The sequence below is a fragment of the Aythya ferina genome (assembly GCF_964211825.1).
Source record: "Aythya ferina genome assembly, chromosome: 6".
In the NCBI taxonomy this organism is placed as follows: Eukaryota; Metazoa; Chordata; class Aves; order Anseriformes; family Anatidae; genus Aythya; species Aythya ferina.
Window position 1 is genome coordinate 14,728,063 of NC_140303.1, and position 20,454 is coordinate 14,748,516.

General features: G+C 39.4%; 1 protein-coding gene across 10 annotated transcripts in view; it reads right to left on the reverse strand.

Annotated features, from left to right (window-relative positions):
* Positions 1–20,454, reverse strand: part of CCNYL1 (cyclin Y like 1) — a 47,321-nt gene that overhangs the window by 10,334 nt on the left and 16,533 nt on the right. For all 10 annotated transcript variants that reach the window (XM_084523079.1, XM_084523078.1, XM_084523075.1 and 7 more), the window contains 6 exons: positions 11,561–11,635; positions 9,240–9,274; positions 7,648–7,748; positions 6,149–6,184; positions 5,372–5,423; positions 1,677–1,796 (listed from right to left, as the gene is read on the reverse strand). In XM_084523079.1, coding sequence (XP_084379205.1) covers positions 1,677–1,796; positions 5,372–5,423; positions 6,149–6,184; positions 7,648–7,748; positions 9,240–9,274; positions 11,561–11,635 — 419 coding nt within the window. The remainder of the gene's footprint in view (positions 1–1,676; positions 1,797–5,371; positions 5,424–6,148; positions 6,185–7,647; positions 7,749–9,239; positions 9,275–11,560; positions 11,636–20,454) is intronic.

Here is a 20,454-nt window from a genome sequence, read left to right on the forward strand (position 1 = left end):
AGTACTAAAACTAGCACTGTGATCTATAGTCATTGGACAAAGATGCATTAATTGATATCTCTCCACAATAAGGCATTATAGTACTATTTCTGCTTCATCCTCCAAGAAACAGACTTCATTCCTTTACCTACAACAATGTCATCCTCCACTTTCATCTACATCAGTGAGATATCCAAGTTCAAAGATATGTTAAGATATGTTCCCATGCAATCTCACATTAGCCCAAAGATATTGAAGCAATGCCTTCCTTAAAAGTTTTCTACTATTTAACACTCCTGTAATGGTCTGCGTACTAAATAACTAGCACTTTCAAATTTGAATATTACATTATATATAATATTATATATATATATATATAATTTGAATATAGATCGTTTTTGACATCACATTCCCTAAACCTGGTGGGTACAGGAAGCTGCTGAATAGGTCCAGTGGCAGGGTCAATACCTATTACCAGGGTCTCCTTATGCTTTCTTCCCGTCCTTCTCTTGTAACCTTCAAGTGGACTAAAAGTGTTCCTATAATAACAGAGCCATCTAGTGGTAAAGTCCACTTTAAAAACAACTATTTTTTGTTAAATATTTCAGCTGGCTAGATTGCCTGGGGTTATTTATCATCTTATTCTGTCAAATCGTTTGTGTATCTTTGGAAAAGCAAAAACCTCAAACTACTCTGAGTTTCAATAGCTCTAACTATATAGCCCTTTTAATTAGCTTATTTACTTAATAAAGAGTCCTTCAAGCTGAGTCTACTTAGTTGCCACAGTCTTTTGGTGACAGTTCTTTTCTGTTCTCCTTTCAAATTGTTTAACAGTCAGAAGCCACAATGAAGACTGAAGTCTAGTGTGCAACGAAGTGCAGAGTTTAAGAGATTTTCTAATGCAGTCATTATATAGGTTGTGTCTTTTCCTTCCCCTTTACGTACTTACAGGTATATACCTGCATGTGTGTGCATATGTGCACGTATATTCACACATACATACGTGCAGACAAACTTAAATGTGTGTGCATAAAGAAAGTGATCGGTATCATCATTTTTCTTAATCCCATCTCTGTTTTGGAAAGCGAACACCTGTAGTGAACTTACATCCTTTTACAAGTATTCTTAAGTTCCAAGTACATCCACATCACCTGGGGAAAGAGGTCAAAAAAAAGAAAAGAAAGGGGGCAGATAGAGAGGTGGCAATGACTGAAGGACATAATGAGGAAGTTTATCTCATGGAATTCCTGCAGTATTGATCCTTAACCCCTTAGGGTGTGTTATTTGTGCACTTTTCTTAACATGAGGTCAAATCTCCTGCTCTTGCCTCCATACCTCTGAAATAAAAGATGTCTTTGCATCGCGTCTTGGTATACCCTGCTGTTTATCTTATACCATTTTATCTGCCCTTTTCAAGCTTCTTCACCGAGTTACGTATTATGAAATAAACAAATGTTTGATTGGACAAGTAATAAAGCATTACATATTTATAAACAGGAAAGGTAGTTCCTTTAAAGTTAACCACTTCTGTGACTACTTAGAAATCTTTCCAATTAACTCGTTTGTATACTGTCTTCATAATTAACATGGTTTCATGAGGTACTATAACTATTTAAACTGTGGTTTGGCCCAGTTCACTCACTGACAGGACTAAAGTATTCTAAAAGCTTAAATTTCAGTAATCAGGCATCTCTTACCAATGTCACTATTGCACATTCAGCTGTCAGTTGTGCAGCACTGAAAAGTGTCCGAACAAACCGGTAGATGTGCTTGTGATCAGGGTCATGCTTGTAGTAGTCATCTGGAACTTCTTCCCGCTGAAATAAAGTCCTTTGAATTACTGAAAGTTTGTTTTATTAACTGTAAAGAACAGCCACACACAGTTATTTCTTCTCACCAAGTAGAAGCTCATACAGCCATGCTCATGTCACAAAGAGCTACAACAAAATCATATACTGAAAGAAATAAATAGACTTGCAATAATGAGTATTACAATCAAAGCAAACAAAACAAAACAAAAAAAAGGAATAGATTTAGCTGATAAAGTCTGTGTTGTCAACACTTTTTTGATCTGTAAGACTAATGGGAAAGAACATGAACCAGTGTCATTATTAAAGGAGCTTACTATTGCAGATGGAACTTTTTACAGACTAAAAAAAAAGTTAAAAAGAAAACCCTGAAAGTTTCTCCAAGTTAAGAAAATCACAGGTGTATACACACAAGGGAAAAACTGACTTTTCAAAAAGCAAGATTAAGTTCACAAGATCCCCTTTTCAGCTGAGGAAAAGCATAGGAACACATTTCAATAATTTCATCACAGGCAGAACTGGATGGTAGCTTACATTGTCTTCATCAGACTTGTTCTTGAGAAATTTCAGAAAGACAAAGCTAATGAACAGCTAGATTTAACTGTGACACGATACTAAGTTTATTTCTAAATACTAAATTTCTAAATTTAAATTTCTAATAAAATTAGATTAAATTTAAATTTAATTTCTAAATTTGAATTATTTCTAATTTAAAATTAATTCTAATTAATTCTAACTCTAATTTCTATTTTTTTAATATAAATTTCTAAATACTAAATGCTAAATTTATTTCTAAATACAGAAGAGAAGAAAAGCTTATAAATAATTAAGTTTGTGAAAACAATCCTAAAACGAGTAATGAAGAACTCCAGCTCTGCACATTTATTCTGCAAGACTGGTACCTGTATTCCAGGTTACAGGTATAGTGCAATACAGAACCAGGTGAGAACAGCACAGCTACTTTATGTTATACAGGTAGTCATAAGCAAAGAAGCAAGTATTTTCATGTGGCTTTGTAGTTCAAAATAGCCAGATAACAGTGTCAAGTAAAAGAAGAGGTAAGTTGTCTACACAACCTTCTAATAGACCACTAACCAACATTATAAATAACATGGGCAGAATCCCCCTTGCATAATTCCCTGTGTGACTGAGGCTGAACTCAAGCTCACATGTATTAAAACTTTTTGCTTTTATAATTTGTCTACAGAACCAACAGTCAGCATAGAGGGCTTTTGTAAGGGAGCAAAGAGGTGGGAAGACATGCTATCCCTATAACTGAGCATTACTCTGAAAAACGAACCAGCATGCAGCAACAGATCCTGGCACTACCATTGGGGCTTACTATTCACAAAAACATACTGTTGACCACAGACAAGTTCTCATGGACAGAAGAGAACCACAAGTGCTCGGCACATATACTTTCCCCTTTTGCCTCTGAGAGGATCCAAAGCGGTGCAATAAATTGTCTGCTCTCTCTCCCTTCACCAGCAAGGAGAAACAGGCAACAAGTAGACAAGATCTCATAAGTCAGTGCTTAAGATTCTTTTTCCTACATCCAGCCAAACTTAAAAGCCAATTCAAAGGGTTTGCATTATAAAAGGATCTCACAAGAACACTAGTTTTCTCCAATGGGAATGTACTTGCAAGTATAGCCTTTAATTTACTGATACAGAAGTATCTAGGCCCAGCTACACTCACAGTTCAGTAACTTGCATCTGTGCTCTTCCACATTACTTCTCTGGTGGGGATGTTAAGGTCCTCACAAATGAAGGATGCAACATGCTAAATAAACAAGGAAATACTAGAAGCATGTAGACCCAAAGAACAAAGCTGTTCCTGAGCAACACCAGGTTCCCAAAAATAAAGATTTCTGAGGTGGAAGCACAACATTCTATTAGTGATCTTGTACCTAAAAACTTGTGATAAAGAGACAAGTGAAGAAGATACTAGAATTGACTGAAACACAAAAGCATCATGCAGAATAGCAAATGGAGACCTCCAGAACCTGTCAGTATGTGCAGTACAAAACCACATGGAAACATGTTTTTGCTGACTGGACCTGAGGAGGAAAAGTCTAGGACCAGTATTAGTGATTGAGCCCTGTGATGCTGGTAACTTGCAGTTTGTTACTTTTGTAATGAAGGACAAGAGAGCCCGGATAGTTATCTGGATTTGGACTTCCTTGTAACTGAATCTTTATAGAGGACAAGTTGTGCAAAAATTTCTTCCAATTAATCTTTAAAGGAACCGTAGATACTAGGCCCCAAACCCTATTGCTAAAGACACTAAGAAGTAATTTATACCTTTCCCCTCAAAAGTATGACATAGAGCCTTAACACTACATATCTGTCTGTGTACTGCACTAGGATAGAAGAAACCTTTAAGTGTTCCCTAAAGGATACAATGATTTTCCTCTACTCCTACTCACTAATTAGGAGGGGAGCTATACGAGCTGATCAAAACATGTCAGATTGCTAAAAAAAGAAAACTAATCGTCTGATGAAGTGGATGGAGTTCATCTTACATAAATAATTCTCAATATGAATCAACTGATTGAGGCACTTAAAACAGTTTTGGACCAGGTATTTTTCTTGAAGTGCCACATTTCATACAAGAAATCTATATAGCTTTTCTCTGAAATTCATTATTTTGATTGAGTCAACAGTTATGTTTATTAAAGTATACAATTCCCAGCACAATAGGTCCTGTTTATGGATGAACCTCTACCAAAACTTTAAACATTTTTTTTTTTAAACTGATTGTTAACAAGCCAAATAGGTGAGCTAAATTAAGCTGCATTCACTCTAATAAGTCACAGAGTGAACTGTGAATTTTTAAAGACACTATAGCTTTGCTAAATTTATTTCAGGTGAAAGAAAATAGAGTAAGCTGTCCTACAGGACAGTGAAAGCTAGTAGTGCTCAAACTGAACATGAAAAGCACAAACTCCTCCAATCTTGAGCTAGCCTGTACTATGAGGTTTTGCATCTTAAAGATTGCCTAAAAAGGTATACCAGAACCGTTTACGTTGGAATCACATACTGAATGCTCCTAGATGTTAGTGCAAACAGCATTAAACATACTGGCTTAAAATTTTTGCCTTTTAAAATAAGGATTGCTGTCTCCTACTCTGTGTGATGCTTCACACATTAAATACTCCTGTTTACAACCTTAAAAGGCTAGGAACATACCTACTATGTCTTCCCAAATAAATTGTTAAGACTTAACTAAAGTAGCGTTAAAAGAGGAAAAAGGAAGGAGTCAGACAAGACAGCTCTGGTATGAAAAGTATATAAAGCAAGCACATGCTGATTCATGTAGACAGATTCAGATAATGCAGAGAAAACCAAACATACATTGTAATATTCAGAAAGACTAGTTTCTGTTCGTGATCTTGTTGATATCAGAAATCCAGCAGACACCATCTGCACTGTATTTTATGTATAAAGATAAAACTTACCATCAATTTGCTTTTGACCTGGTGCTAAGACTTTTTTTTTTTTTTTATAAGTTCTATGGAACAAGATTTTTCAAAAAAATGTATATTAATACACATTCAGAGGATCAAAAAAAGCTACACTTACTGTGAGAGGATGAGATTTTTCATCAAAAATATCCAATGATCTGTCGGAATCTCTACAAAGTAAAAATCTATGTTTTAACAACAAGACTTAATTGGTAATGCTATGCTCCACTAAAAAGTATTATTTATTAAAGAATAAAGGAACATATTTTATAGTTCATCTTTTCCTAGAACAATGCGTGAAATTATGTTGCATTTTTGCAAAGCATTTAATGGTAAGATCTTACAACTGAATATTTAACAAGCTGAACAGTGAAGTTATCCACATTCTCACCAGGAAGTCAAATTGAATTTCTAAATACAGAAGCCATAGTTCACATTATACTTAGTACAGTTCTCCTTTAAAATGTGAAACCATGTCATTAATATCATTATTTCAAAAAAGACAGCTGCAATTTTGAAGCACATGCTGTAATTAGCTATAATGGCAATGGTTATTTGTACATGGGATAGTGTGTTCCTTCACATATCAAAACTGATCTGTACCTCTGTATTCAGAGGTACAGCTAACCCAAGTCCAAAGGCTGACGCGTGGTGAGTTAAGTGTATTTTCCTCACTCCCTCTGTTTTGACTTTTTTTGCTTTGAAGCACGTGTCATTGGATAGGTGTATTATGGACCTTTGCGTATCAACTCAAAAAGGGGTACGAAGAGGAAGCAGATACATCATGAAGTTACCAGATTTTTTTCAACTCTTATAACTGGCTGTTACTGAAATAACCAAGACCATATCCCTGGCTCAAAAAAAAAAAAAAAAAAAGAAAGAAGAGCACACTCACCTGTTCTTTATGTGGTAGAATATTGCTAATGTTACACTACAAAAAAAAAAAAAGGAGAAAAATACAGTTTTAACAAAGCATATTGTAGCATATCCTGTGCAGATTATTCTGATGCAAAAGTTGTTCAGGGCAAACTGTTCAGAACCCATAATCTATTAGCATCCTCCCACATTCCTGAATACCCGTTACCCCATTTCTGATCCTTACCTGCCTGAAGAAAAACTAGCCAAATCAGACTTGCTAGCCAAACTACTTTTACATTTGATGTAGAGATATTTGTGCCTTGAAAGAAATAACATTATGCTGGATTTTAAACACGTACCTTCATTTCCTGATTAGGTGACATTTACTGAAAATGTGGACTATTCATAACTAAAATGTGACGTTCTATTTGATGTTGCATATACTCTGCTTATGTTTCAACTCTGTATCTCTGGCTGTCTAATTTAAGATTTTTTTTTTTTTTAAATTGCAAAATAAAGAATGCCAGTGTTGACACTCATCTGCTCGCCAGTGTTGACACTCATTTACTGCGGACAAATTTCAGATATTCACAGTGACAACAGGAATACTGCCATCACAGGAAATCATCATGGACAAGCACTGATCTATTGCCAACTGTATGCTACTTCAAAACTGCATCAGCACTATCTTTTACATTTGTTCTTCTTTAAAAAAAAAAAAAAAAAAAAAAAGATAAATAACACACTAGATACCTTTGTCTGAAACCAAATTTGAAAGCAAAAAATCATCTTAGATATTTCCAAACTCTACTAAACTGTTAAGACAGTAAAGCTTTCTGGGCCTGAAGCTGTTGTACCTTCCTTTCCCTTCAAGCACTTCTCATGTAGAGTATTCCAGATGAGAAGAACAGTCTCTGTGGTATCCAGAACAACAGCTAAAACCGCCATTTCTACTGGAGAACCAAGACAACTAACTGTCGAACTCACCCATCTAACATAAGAAACATACCAGGAAGAAATGGGCACTAGAACTAAAATCAAAGCCAGCAATATACTGTTATCCACAACTAGAGGGCAGACTAATACCACCAGGAAGTAGCAAACAGTTGTAGAAACTTTTCCTGAAACTCCATACAAAATACACTTCAAGTTTTCCCAGATCTACAGTTTATTGATGTGGCTTTGAATTTGAAGACTCTGAACTCACCCCAATACACAGTTTTAAAATCAAAATGCTTACACATTTCAACACTGGTTCAGTTTCTCAAGTGTATGACAACTACTCTGAAATATGATACATTAGCTCTGTAACAAAAGAAAAAAAGGAAGGGGAAGGGAAAAAAGAAAAGGGAAAAGAAAGTCCACTTCAGCAGTCATTTAATTAACTAGACCTCTACACCTTTTCCATGACCAACTTGAATAATGCTCCCATCGCTGAAGTGTGAGACTACCTTTGGAACAGACACCACCACAAAAATCCCAAATAAACTTAGCAGTGTGTTACTAAGCCCGTTATTGATAATAAATGGCTCTTACCACTTTATTGTGCTTCTAAGATTAGGTTGACTGACCGTGCTGTCATCTATAAATATTGTTGAGCATGAGCTGTATTTTTTCGTAAGCTGCCCTGGAGAAACCTTTGGGAGGAGGAAAAGAAAACAACAGGAAATAAATTCAAAAAGACTGATTTTGTAAGCTTTGGTTTAACCACAGTGAATACCAGCTTTACAGCTAAAGTAGCTACTGAGAGGTCTTTGTAGATGATTGCTCCTGGTGTGTAAGCTACCTCATAGCCATCAAGTTGCTCAGAATAAGCCTTTGTGCAAAATTGGCTTATAAGCTATCCCTTGTAATATACATATTTTTAGATGAGTAATTTTCAGCAGAATTAGCTGCAGCTAAAGCAGCCAAGTCCTTTGATTTTCTCAGTTCTTTCACTCTACTCTTGCCAGATTTGGTCTCGGCCTTTCCCTTATAAGATTTTCTTAGATTTTTTTTCTTTTTATATCCATCATCATTTTCTCCCTTTCTTTACACCACATCTTACTCCTTTACATTTCTAGTTATCCAATATCTCTTCCTGTATAGACAGTTTTGTGTTTTGAGTTCTTTTATATATTAGAAAAAAGTAAACCTCTCCCTAACATTTGCTCTCTTCAGTCATGTCTTGGTTAGCATCTGAAATCTGGAAATAAACAACTGTTCTATTTTGTCACCTGTCTTAATGCTGTAGATTTTATACTTTAAGAAATTTTCCTATGTTATTGTAACACTAACTCAGGCTTCCCTGAGCATTTTTAGAGAATTCCTTGAACTCAGATATATCATCATAATCGAGAGAAGAGTTTTAATCTAGCAATTCAAGATGTATTAGTCTCTGCAGCCATATTTTTAAAAGCCATGTCTAGAACTACCACCAAAAACAATCCAATCACAGTTCACCTTGGTGCTGGCAGACTAAAGCTGGTATTATAAGGAGGGAGGGCTGGATAACCCCATAACTGTATTAAATACATTTGAAATATTATCTTACTAGTAACTTATCAGTAGACACTTCTGCTAGGCAGCACTTTTAAACTTTGTTTTAGTATGTTCCATTACTAGTCATTATTTTATCCACTTATTAATAAAAAAGATGGAAGATAAGTCACATCAAAGAAAAATATCCATGTGCAGAAGCAGCTTAGAGCATATTTTCAAACTTTAAAGCTAATAGCTTATTATTTGTTCATGCTGATGATACTGTTTGTTCTTCATTCTTTTTTTATGCTGAATGTTCATTACAATAAGCCTTACAGTGATGCTCAAACAGTAAGTTGTTTAAGACTTGTCATCTCAGCTGAGAAATTAATCCAGTTTTATTTGTTTTAAATACCAACATAGGCAGTTTGACTTGTATTTTATTCCTTACTGTTTTGAAATGCTTAAGACTGATAAAAGAGAAAGCCGTTATTATTCTTTTGTCATTAGCTACTCTATGCTCTGTAATACTATGCCTGCTTATTTATTTTTTATTTTTAAAGATGGGCAAAGATAATTAATTTTTATCTTGCTAAGAATGACTTAGAATGTATGCAGGGCCATACACATACAACTACCACAGTTGTTTCTCTAAGAATTTTACTTACATGGTTGATGTGGTTACTCTTCCTCTTCTCTCTCACTAGAAAAATGGAGAAAGAATGTGAACTTTTCTAAAATAGAATCCTGATTTACATTCAATCAAGTCATCCTATTAACCTAGTCTTCCGAAGTACGTGAGCATTAGAAGTTTCTAATTTGACTGTTAGATCTCTAGAGAAGTAAATTTTGAGCAAAAATGTGAAATTTTATCAACCTAGCAAACTACGCACTACTTCCAGCTTTCCACATGTATGTTGCGGAATAACTACTGCCCATCACACTGACAGGAAAACATCTCAGCATTGAACAGATGTTAGTCACTATGACAAGCTGGGTGATTTTAAGATAGTTTGAATAGATAATGTCTAATATCAAACAGCAACCACTTAGCGAAGAGAAGTAAAACCACCACATAGCCAATTTGCCAAAGACACCTAAGAAGGAACCGAAGTGCCTTATGTACATGTTCTCTCTCTTCCCATTAGACAGCAGAAGGTAAAAAGTTATTTCACTACAAAGACGATGCTGGCACAAATTACAAGTAGGTATTTATCAGGTAACTGCAACCATTTTATTTAATCACCTCAGACTGTCAGACTTAAAGAAAATATCAAGGACTAGCTCCCAGCTGTAACAATAGCAGTGAAACAAAACACTGTTGTTAGATGACAGCTGAGAGTTGCACAGGTAGTTTTAAAAGTGAAACAACCTATACAAATGTGGCCAGCCTGGACAGGTAACTGTACCTCCTGCTCCAACCTTTTGACCTTAAATTATTACCACTTGTAAGAAGGACACATTCTCTTACACATTTCAAAAAATAACAAATTGAAGAGAATGTCAAAATTTAGTCTTTGTTTTTTTAAAAAATAAAAAAATAAATAAAAAATCTCATGATTATGATAACATCTCAGTGAGAGAGAACTTAAGGATATTAATTCTACTGATCCTACGGAAGTTTAACTAAAGAAGATCCAGTGAAATTACAAAATAAATCCTTATGCTTGATTTGTTGGTAAAAAATACCCTGTAAAACACAATTCATCCAACTAATATGAACTTCAGAGAGTAGTTTAATAGCTATTAACTCACCTAGCAGACCATTTTTCTGCATGAATACAAGCATACACATTTCAGTACATTATAATTGAGGAATACTGAATCTGTTTAAAAGCAATACTACTCTCAACAAGGACATTCATATAGTTTGAAAGTTAAAGACTACTCAATGAAACTACACTACAACGTTCAAGAACTACATCAACTTGTAGCTGCAACTTAAACAGAGCTTGCCAATAAGGAGCCTGAAATCGGCAGGTCAGATCCTTCTGTCTGAAGGCTGACACTAAGAGACCTCTAGAAAAGAGGCCTACATTTCCTTGGTATCATCTTTTCTGGTGAATCATGCTGTTGCTTGTTTCCACTGCTTAGAGATTATCTGAACATTGTGAAGTTGATATAACTGACAATTTTACTACTTGCAATAACAGTATCAGCAGGACTGCAAGTGACAGACCTGTCAAAATAATACTACTTTTCTGTGGCAAAGCTATGCCAAGGTGGAAGACACACTGTAGCTTTCCATCAACCCAAGCATAACACTAGCTTAGGAAAATGCTTCAAACAAGAACCAGCTATAAAACAGTACAGAAGCATTCTTAAACTAGTATCTTAAACTCCTCTTCAGTTGCAACTTCAAATTTTAATACAGTAAAAATAATTTTTAATTTATGCAATATGAAAATGCCTCTGCTTTTTAACATAGCTACAGTACAGTAGTTATAAATAGCTATAGTAATTGTTCAAAATTGGCTTTCTGATTTAAATAAAGGATCTGCAAGGGAACTGGAAATCCCAATATATCCCTGTTATTAAAAACAGTAATCAAGAGTAATTATGCTATGGAAACTATTCAAACATTTTAAAACAACATATTCAAAAGTAACCGATGAAGACTGATGGTTTAGGTTTACTATTCCTTACTATTCATTCTTTTTAAACTTTTTAAGAAGTCCTTGGGTCATAAAAAAAAAAACTACAAAACTACTTCTTGAAGCTTGAGTTACATTAGTGAAGTGATAAAGCCTTGTTCCCTCAGATTACTGGAATCCAGCTTCTGAAATCTCCTGCTATTTGAAATAACAAGTATTTTTTAAGTGTTAAGTAAATAGCCTATGAACACATTTCTGTGTAAAAGTGTAAGTTACTAAGCCTGTGCTTTGAAAGAATTAAATTAATTCAGGTATTCTTGAGGTGTATAACTAAAATAGGCAATTATTTTTTTCCAGTTTTCTTCCCCACTTTAATTGGAAAGAACTTAGCTTACCATCTGTTTGAGACTTGCTAAGGAAAATTGTGCTTGCTCTAGGATGATCAGATGGATTAGATTCCAATGCTAAATCTGAAAGAGAAAGGACAAAAAAAGGAAGACCATCAATAGAAGATGACGATTACTGCAGATTCCCACCCAGCCTTAAAATATTCAAGCATGGTGATAGAATCAAGATTAGAAATGCATAGAACAGGTTCTCTAAAGCAAAATCTCTCTTTTGCCAAGACAAATAAAAAAATTGTCATCTTCCTTTTTACTGGGAAAAAAATGCGGGCTTCTTTATACTGCCATGCAACTCTGAAGCAGCTTACAGTTCCCATCAAAACAAAATCTGGAAAGGTAGACCTCAGAAATGAATATATACCTTCAGAAGTCAGTATACAGCCCAGCATGTTAGGATAGCTTGATGTGGAGCCTGTGCTCAGTAGATAGCAGAAAACTAGAACTTTATAAAGATCTTAAGTTAAAAAAATAAATAACATAAAGGACACTACAGACCTTACTTTCACTCTATACTTTATGTGTCCAAGATGTCAGTAAACAATCTTTGTGGTCCTATACAAGAGCTTAATAAGTAACTTCGAGTGCTGCTAAATATCAAAACACATGTCTAACTGTAGTGGGTTTACGTGGCAAGGTTTTGGTAGCAGGGAGCCATAGGGGTGGTTTCTGTGAGAAAGATCTAGAAGCTGCCCCATGTTTGGGAAGGGCCCCATTGTTTTCCAGATCCGAGCCAATAAGCGATGTTGTTTTGCGCCTCTGTGAGAGCATATTTAAGACAGGGAAAAAACGCTGCGCCACACAGCAGCCGGGAGAGTCAAGGGAGTGGGAGAACAGCCTCGCACCAAGGTCAGTGTAGAAGGAGGGGGAGAGGTGCTCCAGGCGCCGGAGCAGAAGTCCCCTGCGGCCTGTGGTGAGGACCATGGTGAAGCAGGATGTCCCCCTGCAGCCCATGGAGTACCACGGTGGAGCAGGGTTCCACGCTGCAGCCCGTGGAGGAGACCACGGTGGAGCAGGTGGCCCTGCACTGATGGAGGCTGCCGCCTGTGGAAGACCCCTGCCGGAGCAGATTCCGGGCCGGACCTGTAGCCCGTGGAGAGGAGCCCACGCAGGAGCAGGTGATCTGGCAGGAGCTGCTGCCCGTAGGGGAGCCAGGTTGGAGCAGTTTTCTCCTGAGGGATGGACCCCGTGGTACGGACCCATATCTGGAGCAGTTCTGGAAGAGCTGCTGCCTGTGGGAAGCCCACGCCGGATCAGTTCATCAAGGACTGCATCCCGTGGGTGGGACCCCACAGCACAGGGGACGAGAGTGACCGAGAAGGAGCGGCAGAGAAGAAGTGCTGTAGACTGACCATAACCCCCATTCCCCCGTTCCCCTGCGCCGCTCGGGGGGAGGAGGTGGAAGAGGGTGGATGGGGGGGGAAGGTGCTTTTGTTTTTTTTTTCCTTTGTTTTCTCACTTCTCTCGCTTGTTAGTTGTAGACAATAAATCTTACTATCTCCTTATGCCGAGTCTGTTTTGCCCGTTACAATAATTATTGCGTGATTTTCTCGTCCTTGTCTCAATCCTTGAGCCCTTTTCACATATTTTCTCCCCATTCCTCTTTGAGGAGGGGGAGTGAGAGAGCGGCTGTGGTGGAGCTCGGCTGCCCACTCGAGCGGAACCACGACAGTCTTTTTTGGCGCCCAACGTGGGGCTCAAGGAATTTGAGATAAGGATGATAGTTAGTAGAAGTAACGGGCAAAAATATGTGCAGGATGATTGTTAGGAATGTACAAGTTGTGAAGAATTTAAGAAAGCAGTAACTGTGAGATGTTAGTGTGGTGAAGGGACGAGGGGTGGTGTGTGTGTAAAATGTCCACCTTGTCGGTGCTGTGATGATGTTATGTTTATTTTGGTGTGGTGAATTCTTTTTTGTTTTGATTTAAGTGAATTTTGTGAAGGTTGTTGTGATAATTGTAAAGTGAGAGTATGTTGTGAGTAGTCTTAAATATGCTTTTAACAGAGGCGAGGGGTGGAATGTAGTGGGTTTACGTGGCAAGGTTTTGGTAGCAGGGAGCCATAGGGGTGGTTTCTGTGAGAAAGATCTAGAAGCTGCCCCATGTTTGGGAAGGGCCCCATTGTTTTCCAGATCCGAGCCAATAAGCGATGTTGTTTTGCGCCTCTGTGAGAGCATATTTAAGACAGGGAAAAAACGCTGCGCCACACAGCAGCCGGGAGAGTCAAGGGAGTGGGAGAACAGCCTCGCACCAAGGTCAGTGTAGAAGGAGGGGGAGAGGTGCTCCAGGCGCCGGAGCAGAAGTCCCCTGCGGCCTGTGGTGAGGACCATGGTGAAGCAGGATGTCCCCCTGCAGCCCATGGAGTACCACGGTGGAGCAGGGTTCCACGCTGCAGCCCGTGGAGGAGACCACGGTGGAGCAGGTGGCCCTGCACTGATGGAGGCTGCCGCCTGTGGAAGACCCCTGCCGGAGCAGATTCCGGGCCGGACCTGTAGCCCGTGGAGAGGAGCCCACGCAGGAGCAGGTGATCTGGCAGGAGCTGCTGCCCGTAGGGGAGCCAGGTTGGAGCAGTTTTCTCCTGAGGGATGGACCCCGTGGTACGGACCCATATCTGGAGCAGTTCTGGAAGAGCTGCTGCCTGTGGGAAGCCCACGCCGGATCAGTTCATCAAGGACTGCATCCCGTGGGTGGGACCCCACAGCACAGGGGACGAGAGTGACCGAGAAGGAGCGGCAGAGAAGAAGTGCTGTAGACTGACCATAACCCCCATTCCCCCGTTCCCCTGCGCCGCTCGGGGGGAGGAGGTGGAAGAGGGTGGATGGGGGGGGAAGGTGCTTTTGTTTTTTTTTTCCTTTGTTTTCTCACTTCTCTCGCTTGTTAGTTGTAGACAATAAATCTTACTATCTCCTTATGCCGAGTCTGTTTTGCCCGTTACAATAATTATTGCGTGATTTTCTCGTCCTTGTCTCAATCCTTGAGCCCTTTTCACATATTTTCTCCCCATTCCTCTTTGAGGAGGGGGAGTGAGAGAGCGGCTGTGGTGGAGCTCGGCTGCCCACTCGAGCGGAACCACGACACTAACGCTATTCTTTTCTTTTGGACTTTCAAGTAAAACTCTGCATAGCTAATAGTTACAGAAAAACAAAATGGTTTCTTTAATCCTTTGCTGCAGTGATGGCATCAGATGAGGATATATTACTCCCTTAGATTAAGATGGAAGTGATCACTAAAAGAGTTTGGACTGATCAATCCGTAAACATCATAATGATTTTTTTTTTTTTTTTTTTTAATCTTTGACAGCAAAAGAAGCTCCTTGAGGAAGTCACAAACACTCCAATTTCTGTGAGTATATCAATAGAACCATCTTGCTAATGCTATGATCCTGTACATCCCAGAAGGAGCAAACTCTCAGCAATTTACATTCTGGTCTCCACCTGTGCTATTTATGCCACACTAACCATAAAAGCAAGCAAGCTCACAAACTCGCACATTACTGTTTCAAGGCAGTATGCCAATACTTTTTTAAGGGTGTCACGACTGCAAAGTCATCTACTAAGCACCATCAACTTTTCATGAAAAAAAAAAAATCTTAAGAGGTTTTTATGCACTGAACCAACAGAGCTCTGATTAAATAGTAGTCAAAGTATGCGCAAACTCTTGGTGCTGGAAGTCTCAGCTATGTGAATGTTTTGTGCTACTGCACCTAGCCCACAGCACAGCCACAGCCCTCATGCGTCAGCAAGTGAACGTCACTGTCAAAGTGCGTGTATGCCCGAGACTTCTCGTTCCAGATTCCCATTGGTATGCAACATCAGTATCTAGGCCTGGATATTTTCCAAGTACTTGGCTCACATCACTGATCTTAGTCCAACCGTGTTGTTCTGACACTGGTCCAGGAAGCAGACCACTGTAATTTTGAATCTCTACTGTACAAATAGGGTAACCAACGTGTACTACAGAATAGGATGATTTTTCAGCCAGGAATTTCCCCCTCTCAAAAAAGGCCACAGTCAACTACAAAAGCATATCCTCTTGAGCAGGGTTGAAAAGCAAAACAGTATTTCTATTTCCACTTTACTGTGCTCATTCCTGGCATTCAATTAACAGATGCATGTATTTAATCACGTAGTTACAATGTAAGAAGCCCTAGTTTAGAAGTCCTAGAACAGAATTTACCTTACCACTTATACCTCAAGTACTGGTGGTACATACTTGATTCTCTGAAAAAAATCCAGCATACAATAGTATGCCACACCAGCACATTCCAACTACTACTTATAATATTGCAACAAATAGCTTAACTTATTTAAAACTTGTCCACAATGTTGTAACACTTTTAAAATCACTTTTAAAAACACTTTTAAAAGGCAATATGGACACAAATTCTAGTTTCTAATGCTAGCATTCTATTAAAAGAAAAAAAAAGACTGACACAAACCAAGGAATTCACTAATAATAGCAAATTTTAAACAACTTTTGGGATTTGTGAAAGGAGTTATTCAGGAACTGAATTATTTTACTAGACTACCAAATGACCAAAGTGTCATCAACAGATGGAAGAGGACTGCAAAATGCAGAATTAAAATACAGATTATTACATTATTTTTAAGTTTAGACACAAACAGAGAAAATCATTCAGAATTTATTTATTTACAAATTAGCAGCAACTTTTAGAGAAACAGAGTAAGTCAGGTTAGAACAGACCTCAGGAGGTCTCCAGCCCACCCTCTTGCTCACAGCAGTGTCAGCTCTGAGGCTTTACCCAGCTGAGCCTCCAAAACCTCCAAGGGCTGGAAGGCTGCACAGTCTCTCAGGGCAACTTGTTCTAATGCCCACCTGTCCTCATGAGAAAAAGTGTTTCCTTGTGCCTAGTTGGAACCTCTTATTTCAACTTACATCCCTTGCTGTCTTATATTCCAGCCACACACCACTGGAAAGAGCCTGACTGCATCACCCCAGTGACTTCCCTGTAGGTACTGATAAACTCCTGTGAAGTGCGCCTGCAAGGTTTGGCCCTCTTTCCTTCAGGCTGAACAAGCCCAGCTCCCTCAGCTTCTCTTCACCTGTCTCCAGGCCCCTGAGGGGGATTAATGCCTACAGGGCCAGGGAACTCGCTACTGAATGGTGCAGAAGAGCATCTGGGGACTGTACACAAGACTTAAGTGATATTTAGGGGAAAGACTGAAGGCTGGGAAAGGGAGAGAACACGGTGGACTGGAGAGGAACAAGCACAGGAAAAGAGAGAGAAAAAGGGATGGAAGTGGCATCGACTTGTAAACAGACTGCTGGTCAACATGCTTTCTCTGGCCAGGCATGGTGCCTGATCACTGCAGCCTGTCCTGTCTGTGCAGGTCCAAGCACCAGCAACTGGAGCTCAGGTCTGCAGGCCTCGGAGTTCATGTGTCCAGGTGTCAGCAACTGGACAGACTGTGCGTCTACCACCGGGTGCTGGAGGGACCCATGCTGTATATTTGCATCTTCTCTGCTAATGGGCTTTCATCCTGATCAGCCACGGAGGAGAACAGGATGAGGCTTCTGATGCTGTTTATGCCTGTATGTCGTGTTTTCTGCCTGCACTGATCTGTATGACCAGCTGTGTATGCATTGTGCACGTGTGCCTTTTAGGAAGCCTTATACGAACCTACAGCTGCAGCAGCTTCCCCACTACCAGGCTACTGAATGTGGTAACTCCCAACATGACTGCATTTCTCCTTCCTCAATTCCGTGAGGTTCCTGTTGTCCTCCAGCCTACTCAGGTCCCTCTGAATAAGCAGCCTCCAGCATATTGACTGTTGCTCAGTAGGGTGTCACTTGCAATTTGGGTGTACTCCATTGTCTCGTCCAGGTCACTGATAAACATTACAGAGGACAGTGGTTTTTTTTCAGGGAAGAGACAGTAAGAGTTAAATAGCATCCATCCTCTTTCACCCCAAAGAAAAATACGGTTAAAACACTGATTTCCCTGAGGTCTTGATTCACTTTGAAAGGACACTTCTTGATACAGCTTTCTTCTTGTGCTTTGTCTGTCTTTACATCCATCCTTAGATGTTAGAAGTCAGGTCTCAGGCAAAAAGCACTACAAGAAAAACACCTGCAAATACAACCAACTTTCATCCTGCACAAGAAGGGTCTGTAACAGGTGGCACTGTCGGATGTATCAAGGGACAGCATATTGACACAGTCACACAAGGAAAGCGTGCCTTCCTGAACCTAATCAGACACACGTGAAGAGAGAACAGCAGTGAAAGGAAAATAGACTTCACTGGCTCCAGTTCCACAGTGGTTCTGCTAGGCACAGGATGCTTTCTGCTAGACAACATTAGGTAGATCAGCACCCACAGCACACCAAACCCACATCGTCACACAACCAGGTAGAGTCATGGTACTAGTGAACCCCAGAACACCCCATGCAGTTCCTGGTACAACACACTATAACGTGATCAGGACCAACTGTAACCAGGCTTCTTAAACTAAAATAACGTGGCATTAACAGAAACAGCACAGCTGATCTGTCTTGCATGACACTGTGAAGAAAGAAAGATGCATTTTATAGACTGCCTGCCCGTAGCTTCCCCCTTCTATGCAGCCAGAGAATTTCAACTCTCTTTGCTTTACTGTTCTCCCTGGACACAGCTTTTCTCCAAGCAATGGAAAAATTATCACATGGTTTGCTCCTCCCAAACTGCCCGTTTTGATCATGAAACAGCAAAAAGGAACAGCAATACAATTGATAAAGGAAACATAAGGCAAGAGGCAAACAAGGATGTGAGAAGAGGCAAAATGCAATGGGAAACACAGCAAAAGTAAAGCCAGACAAAGCGATTAATCCACCTGCAACCACTTCGACTCACATCCAACCATAATTCCTAATACTTCATCTTTGTAGCGTTTAAAAATCCCAAACTAAGATATCTAGCTTGAAAATAAGAATGTCTTGTTTATGAGCTGCATCAGAAGACATATGACAGAACACTCAGTCTTCACAGGTAGCTAGCTGAAAAACAAAGGGGAAGAGTGGCATGCCATGGGGTGAACAGAAATAGTAGAAATTAAACCATGCAGAAACAGGAATGACAGAAGTGACAGAACAGGATGATGCTAAAAGGCAAGAAAAAACTCCAAAACGCTGTTTTAATGGCTACCAACTCAGTAGAAGTCAAACATTTTCCATCAGAACCTCACACTTCATGACACCGAGGTGAGAAGGGAAGATTCCCACCAGAAATGCAGTCTGTGGGAGTGGCACAGAAATGGTGCCCTCCACCTCTCCAAGAACTGCATATCAAAAGCAGCCTCCCCCCCCAGTTTCAGGGTACTACCAGCCCTGTCAGATCAACCCCTCTCTCTCCAATTAGAGCCCAGAGAAGCCAAAACTCGATTCCCTCTCTCACCATCCTTGTTTTAAAGAATCATTGCAGTTTGCTTGCCCTCCAGACAATCTCAGCTACTCCTGCTGCTGCACACAGATAAGGACACACAGCTCCCCTGGGGCAGATCACATTGCTTGTGAGAGCAAACCTCCATTCTTAGCTCAAGTTCTTACATCCTTTCCTTGACACAAAATCTGCATGAAGAGTACTTTTACTCATCTGTCACGTAAGAATGCATGTGGGTTTTAGGAATTTATAATGCTAACTACTTGTCTACTGTCTTACACACCTCCACAGGTGATTTCTAACTATGAAGAGCACATTTTACATACCACATCATGTTACTTACATTATCTCCTGAATAAAGCTGACAATCAAAGATGTCACTGTTACTAAGTAGCAGCCCTTCAAAGATTTCACTACTTTTGGACACTAAAATATTGTATTTCCTGTGACAGTTTTATCCCCATCCTCTGCTTCACTAGACAGCAATAACATTTTGATAGAGCACATATTTAAAGCATTAAATCATAAAACCATCGCTGCTGTAAATTGAGTTTCTTCCCTTGCTCAGTGGGTTGCTAGTTTTGATTAATGGTTGAGCTTTCCTTATTTCATCACCTAACAGTGCATAAAATATGAGTTACTTAACTCACAATAAAGATTTAAGAATTAAACCAAATCAGACCAACAAATTTGCCCATCCATTTCACATAGCCTGTTACTCCTAACAATAACTTCACATAAAGTAATTTGTTCTTTAAAATTATGTTACTCTATTCCCAACAATTTACCTACCAAATTATAATTCTGGTTTCTAAATCCAACCTGCTTTGTTTACTCTGTGCCAACCACACAGAACATGCCACAGAACCAAGCACACAAAGGTTGCTTCCATTTGCCTTCCCCTGTTATGTCCTCAGTGACACACAGCTTAATCTATCTTTTCAATTTTCCACATGTGGCTTCTTTCCCAGATTTGGGCAGAATTAAAACATTTGCATCTCGTTTATTCATCTTCAAGAAAATCTCTCTCTTCCATAACAGGAGGGACTCAAAATATATGAAACTTGCTGTTTTAGTAACTAAACAAGCAAATTTGAATACATAAAGGACTTGATTTGTGGTGTAGCAGTGCTTTTAAGCACAACCAGCTCTAAGACAGGGTATCTATTTTGAGGGAAAATCTTGGTGAGGACTTAATCTTAACTAATACTTTCCTATATACAGGTCCTTTAAAAACACTCCTAACTCCCCACTGCCCAGAGGAAATCAACTATTTATTTAAGGAAAGCAACCAAAAACAACCTACACAGTTGGTGTTTGTTCACAGAGTGACAGAGTGGTTGAGGTTGGCAGGGAGCTCTTGAGGTCAGCTAGTCCAGCTTTCCTCCCCTACAGCTACAGCAGGCTGCCCAGGCCCAAGTCCATCAGGTTTTGAAAAGCTCCACAGACGCAGACTTCACAGCCCCTCTGGGCAACAGGTTCTAGAGGCTGACCACCCTCGTTGTTAGTTGGT